The following is a 6,446-nucleotide window of genomic DNA, read 5'->3' on the forward strand; positions in this document are numbered from 1 at the left end:
TTGCCCTAAGCCATCTTTTTTTCCCCCCAGAATCATTTTATGTATGTGAAATTCAGAGTTACAGAGAGAGATCTTCCATCCTCTGGTTTACTGTCCAAATGGCTGCAACAGCCAGGGCTGGGCCAGGCCAAAGCCAGGACCCTGGAACCCCATCCGGGTCTCCCACATGGGTGGCAGGGGCCCAAGTATGTGGGCCATCACCTGCTGCCTTCCCAGGTACATTAGCAGGGAGCTGGATCAGAAGGGCAATGAACAGCTTAACCCAGGCAACACAACACTGGTCCCAGCCCTAAGCCATCTTGGGCACTGCTTGTTGTAGCTGTTCATCTACCCTGACCATGAAAAATTTTCATTCCAGAAATGCTCAGTTCTCCCTCCTTCTCCTCCACAGGTAGAACATGTTTCCTCATTCCATGGACACTGGGATTAGCCAACGGGATGTTATCAGATATGACAAACTTTCACTTTCACATTTCTGCACTCTCTTGCACTACAGCCCACATGCTGTCCTACAAAACAAGCTCGAGCTAGCCCAGGGCCAGAGGACAAGACACCTGTGGAACCAACCTGCACCCCACCAGAAGCTCAGATGCAAGGCCCTGGAAGCCCAGCCACACCCAGGAGAGCACCATGTGATCTGCAGCTGAAGGAGACCAATTCTTTTTTTAAGGCACTGAGTTTGGGGGTGGTTTGTTACATGGAGTGTTCTGGCAGTAGGTGACTCACGCTAATAAAATGGTAGGGCGGCCCTCTAACGGAACTGCCATATTAAGCATCCTGTCGATGCCTGTTCTTTATGTCATTTAAGCTTATGCTAAACCCGATTTACAGATGAAGAAACAGGTGCAGATAAATACTTGCCAAGGCCACCCAGGAGTTTCACAGATCACATTCTTACACACACGGGGCGGGGGCGGGGGGGGGGGACGGGACCAGATAAAAGCAGGACTGGGCAGAATTCAGGCTGTCTCTTCCAAATCCCACTTTCACAGAGCTAATACCCCCTTGAAGCTGGAAAAAGAGGAAAAGTTAAGGACGAATGAAAGAACGACCTGCTTCACCCCCAGAAATTATTAACTACCAAAAGCTGTTGCACCGGCTGAAAAGACATTGCACAAGGGCGTTTGTAGGCACGCGGGTGCCTACCATCGCCAAGGTTAACTAAAAGGAGGAAGACTGTAGCCTCGGATACACTGTTCCCAGGAACCCAGCGAGGGAAGGAACACTGCGAGCTCACCCCAAACTCCCGCTCCGCCCCCGCTCGCCAGACAAAGCTGGAGGTTGCATTTCAGCAGCTGCGCCGCCGCAGGAGCCGCCCAGCTCAGGGTAGGCGGCCCAGGAAGAGAGGGCCGCTGGGTCCCCAGGGGGCAAGAGCACAGGGAACCTGTCCCCCACTCTCCCCCACTCACACCCCTGGGGCCCTCGGCTTGGATTCCGGCAGCGTGAGACCACAAAAGGACACAGCTTCCCCCCAAAAAAAAGAGGAAAGGGGGGGCAGGGAAGGAGATTTGGGGGGCGGAAGGGGCTAAAGGCAAGCTTGTGGCGGCGACACACTGGTGGGGTGTGTCCTTACGAATTGGGAGTGCTGCAGAGCGCGCGTGCACGCCCGCATACCCACACAACACACCAAGCACACGCCAAAACCAACACCCCTCCCCCGCCAGCCCCCAAGCGCCGTCTGCGGGGGTTGAGCTGAAGACTCCCGCACCCGGGCGATCGCAGCCCCCAGAACAGCCCCCACGGGCCCGGCGCCCACCCAGGCGGCGCCACCGTTGCACACAGCGCGCTGGGGGCGCAGGGCGCGGCCCGCGGAGCAGGCGCCCGCGCGGCCCCCGCCCTCCGCTGCCAGCGCCGCCCCCGCTGCGGCGGGCGAGGGGCGGGCCGGGGCGCGGCGTATATAAGGCGAGGGGCGGGCGCCGCTCTTTTGTCTCTTGCTGCAGCGACGCGAGTGGGATCGCCAGGAACCGGGAACCGGAGCGAGACGCCGCGGTGAGCGCGGCGCTGGGGTCGGGGCCGGCAGGGTGGGGTCGGAGCTAGTGCAGCGGGCGGGCTCGCGGTGAGCGCGGCGCTGGGGCCGGGGCCGGCAGGGTGGGGTCGGAGCTAGTGCTTCGGGCGGGCTCGCTGAGGCCGCAGCGGGGTGCGCTTCGCCGACCGGACGCACGACTGGCCGGCCACGCCCTGGGGCTTTGGAGCGGGGTGCGGGATCTGCCCGGATCCTCTGCCTGGGGCGGCTGCCGGCAACGCCCCGGCGGGAGTGCCACGTCGAGAAGGCGTCGGCGGGCGGGCAGCTCAGAGGGGGTTTCTAGCCCCCAGCCCCACGCCAACCGTCTTGGTTTGCACACTAGGGTTTGAGAAAATGGCAGACAAGCCGGACATGGGGGAGATCGCCAGCTTCGATAAGGCCAAGCTGAAGAAGACGGAGACGCAGGAGAAGAACACCCTGCCGACCAAAGAGAGTGAGTGCACCCCGGAACCGCGGGCTCCTCCGCCCACCCCCACCCCCACCCACCCCGCCCTGCCTGCGCCAGCCCAGCCTCTCACCCCACATCCGGCCAGGGACCCGGGTCTGGGCGGCCCCAGCCACCCTTCCGGGAACACAAAGCGCCCGGGCGTTCCCCAGCCCCAAGCCTCTTCTTGCTCAATCCCCGGACCTCGTGGGTGCCTCGCCCACGGCAGGTCTGTGAGCGCCTCGGTGGGGGGGTGGGGTTGCAAGGTGGCCTCACCCTCCCGCTGCCCGCTTCCCGCTCTCCACAGCCATTGAGCAGGAGAAACGGAGTGAAATTTCCTAAGAGCCTGGAGGATTCCCCACCCCACCCCGCCCCACCCCCGTCATCTTGGAGACCCCAAGTCGTGATGTGGAAGACGAGCCACCTGCAAGATGGACGCAAGCCACAAGCTGCACTGTGAACCCCGGGCACTCCGCGCCGCCGCCACCGGCCTGTGGGTCTCCGAGGGGACCCTCCCCCAATCGGACTGCCAAATTTCTCCGGTTTGCCCTGGGGTATTATAGAAAATTATTTGTATGATTAATGAAAATAAAACACACCTCGTGGCATGGCTGGCGTGGTCTGAGTCTCTTCGTTGAGTGTGCGTGGGCGGTGCCGCTGCAGCAGAGCCCCCCTCTGCCGCAGAGCGGAGGAGGGGGTCGCGGAGAAGGCTGGCTGGCTGGCTGGCCCCCGGGGGCCGATTTTTTTAATTTTGGCTTTACCTGCCGTTCCATCAGGTTTCATGGGTTCTTGGCTGCTGGGCTGTCGCTCATAAAGCTGTCCATGTAAAATGTCACCCCACTTTGTCTCCCGCAAACTGCTTTGGAAAATGCTTTTTTTCAAAAGAACAAGATGCGTTTTTGCTGAGTCTTTAGAGTCCCAGTGTGTTCCCCCTGCCCACCCCCTGGCTCGGATCCACACCAGGACAGAACAGTGATAGGAAGTCTGGGGAGAAAGCGGGAAAGACTCCATCTGGAATGTTGGGAATGGGGCGAGGTCGGGAAGTCTCCCCCAAGGCTGCCTTCCGAAGCTCAGAGAGGGAGGCAGGAGAAGAGAAACAAAGGCGGGCGCTAGGGAGACAGCAACAGGACCTCAGAACCGGAGCTGCGGGGGCAGCCTCGCTTTTTGTCTTTTAGCCCTAGCTGGGAACGTTCCACAAAAGCGTTAGCCATTAGAGGGAGTGCTGAGATCCGGAGGAAGGGTGGGGACGTGGAAGCGGGGAGGAAGGGCGCTGGCTGGCGGCTGAGCGGGTCACACCCCCTGAACCCAAAGGGAAGGGGTGGGACCAACCCACAGGGGCCTAGTGCTGGGGGAGCTGGGGCTGCGAGGTGCTGGGAGCAAAAGGAAGACCCTGGGATTCTAGGGGTGGAGTTTTCGGGAGGGGGAGAAGAGGAGGACATATTGCTTAGGGATTTGTCCCACGTTCTGCCTGATCCCAGGGGTGCCGTCCCTTGACGTGGGGAATTAAAAATTAACGAGACAGGCAGCTACAGCACACCAAAGAGGGGGAACCCCCCCAGGCTGAGATAGTCGGTCCTTGTTTTTGCATAAAGGAATGGTAGGACAGACCTGTGCCAAAGAGATCTCTTTGCTGCTACCTGGACACATACCTCCCCTTCCTGGTTAGACTGGATGGGGAGAGATTCCTATTCGTGGATACCGGTGACTCTCACCGTAGCCTGCGCCCTAGTAGGCTTTCATGAAACGCCTGTGGAGTGGTAACTGAAATAGCTGGCCTCACCTGCAGTGCTGAGACCAGGCTGCCACCAAGTGCCTCCTCCTCCTCTGTCTAGCTGTTGGTTCTATTGTACAATGACAGGGCCTGAGCCCGGGGAACTTTGTGGAAACTACCATGGTTTACGGGAGCCAGACAGCTTCATTTCCCTCCCTGAGCCCGGTCCAGGATGTAATCTTAATACAATGAGGGGAAGGAAGTGCAGTTAATTCACAATGGAGGCTGCTGATGGAACTACACATCTCAACCGGTTACAAGGTTTTATTAGGTTGCTGATTTCTGAATTCCAAAGGTTATGTTCTTACTCAGTGTAGCTCAACATGTTTTTTGAGCATCCATTGAGTGCCTATCACTCTAGAGGCCATAAAAGACATGTTGCCAACCAACTACACAAAAGGCAGAATAAAGAGAACGCTTAAGAGACAGAAGGAAAGCACCTTGGGAAGGTAAACAAAGGAGCGGTTGACTGGGCCTGCATCACCGAGGAGGAATCACCTGAGTGCAGGCACAGAGCAGGGATTTCCCACGAGAAGGAAGAGCAACCTGGCGATACCACAGCACATTCAGCAAAGGGAAAAGGTGGTGTGGTTCAGCCAAAACAGAAGCAGCCTCAAAGTTAGCCTAGGAATGTTAAATTGAGTGTTTTATCCTATAGACAGTTGGGAGCCACTGCAGATTTAGAGGGTTGAGGCAAAGTGATCTGAGATGTACAGGAGAGCCCATGAGGGTCATCTACCCAACCACTACCATCACCAACATCACTAGCATCCTCACCACCACCGGCACAACCATCATCACTATCATATCGCCACCGCCATCAGCACCAACACCACTCTCACAATCACTGCCACAGTACCATCACCACCACTACCATTCTCCCCGCTCACCATCACCCACCATCATACCGACATCACTACCAGCACCACCTGTCGGTGGCCAAACGACAAACAGGCGGAGTCGCGGTAACAGGTTCTGCCATCAGCGTTTATTGCCTCATCAATCCCAGGCCAAGGTAGGGAGCCCCGCGAAGAGGGACCGGAGGCCGTCTCCCTGGGGAGCCTCTTCAACCTCCAGCCCCGAGCAAAGCAGGCTGCAAGATTATATAGTAAAGCAAAGTATACTAAAAGTATCCACCAATTATAATTCAGCTTTCACTTCCCCATACCCGACCTCTGTCCCAACAGTCCCGAACCACAATAGAAACATCCCCACATGCCGCAGCTCCCTGTTTTTGAGAGTGTCCTTGAGAGTATGTACTGTCCTTTTGATAGCCTCTCTGCGCACATTGGAACGGTGGGAACATTTGGTTGTTTTAGTTCACATCAGTCTACAGGCAGGGCTAGGCAGGCAGGCAGAAGACAGAGGTTGTGGGGGCCGGCTCCCCACAACCACCACCCCACCACCATTACCATCCCCACCACCATCATCACCAGCACCAACACTATTACCATCACACCATCACCATCTCCATTACCACCATCATCACCCCTCACCACCATTACCACTACCAAGAACAATACCATCACCAACAGCACCAACACCCACTCATCCCCTCCAACCCTGGCTATGAGGAATGGCCAAGGGAAGATCAGTTTTATTCAGATATCAAACAATTCATAAATCAAAAATACTCAAACAAAAATACTCAGCATCCCACATGCATGCACAGGGCAACCTCTCACATCAAAGATTTGTCCAATGCCCGGCATAACTTTTTAAAAAACCTACTGCAGTGTAACATACGTATGGAAAAATACCCAGTTCAGTTTCTGAATATTCATCAAAATGTACACACCCCTAATTCCTCCTTATAGTCATACACCTATATAAGTTCTAAAATTTTTTTTTTTTTTGGACAGGTAGAGTGGACAGTGAGAGAGAGACAGAGAGAAAGGTCTTCCTTTTTGTCGTTGGTTCACCCTCCAATGGCCACCGCAGCCGGCGCGCTGCGGCCGGCGCACCACGCTGATCCGATGGCAGGAGCCAGGTGCTTCTCCTGGTCTCCCATGGGGTGCAGGGTCCAAGCACTTGGGCCATCCTCCACTGCACTCCCTGGCCACAGCAGAGAGGTGGCCTGGAAGAGGGGCAACCGGGACAGGATCGGTGCCCTGACCAGGACTAGAACCCGGTGTGCTGGCGCCGCAAGGCGGAGGATTAGCCTAGTGAGCCGCGGCGCCGGCCCACACCTATATAAGTTCTAACAGCATGTATACATTTTGCCTGTT

At 56.8% G+C, this 6,446-nt stretch overlaps 1 protein-coding gene across 1 annotated transcript; it reads left to right on the forward strand.

Moving 5' to 3' along the window:
* Nucleotides 1-1,896: 1,896 nt before the first annotated feature.
* TMSB10 (thymosin beta 10) lies at nt 1,897-3,059 on the forward strand. Its single transcript, XM_062208728.1, has 3 exons — nt 1,897-1,989; nt 2,346-2,456; nt 2,755-3,059. The coding sequence occupies exons 2-3, from the start codon at nt 2,357-2,359 to the stop codon at nt 2,787-2,789; spliced, it is 135 nt and encodes a 44-aa protein (XP_062064712.1). The 5' UTR covers nt 1,897-1,989; nt 2,346-2,356; the 3' UTR covers nt 2,790-3,059.
* The last annotated feature ends 3,387 nt before the right edge of the window (nt 3,060-6,446 follow it).

Source organism: Lepus europaeus, chromosome 13, assembly GCF_033115175.1.
Source record: "Lepus europaeus isolate LE1 chromosome 13, mLepTim1.pri, whole genome shotgun sequence".
Taxonomy (NCBI): Eukaryota; Metazoa; Chordata; class Mammalia; order Lagomorpha; family Leporidae; genus Lepus; species Lepus europaeus.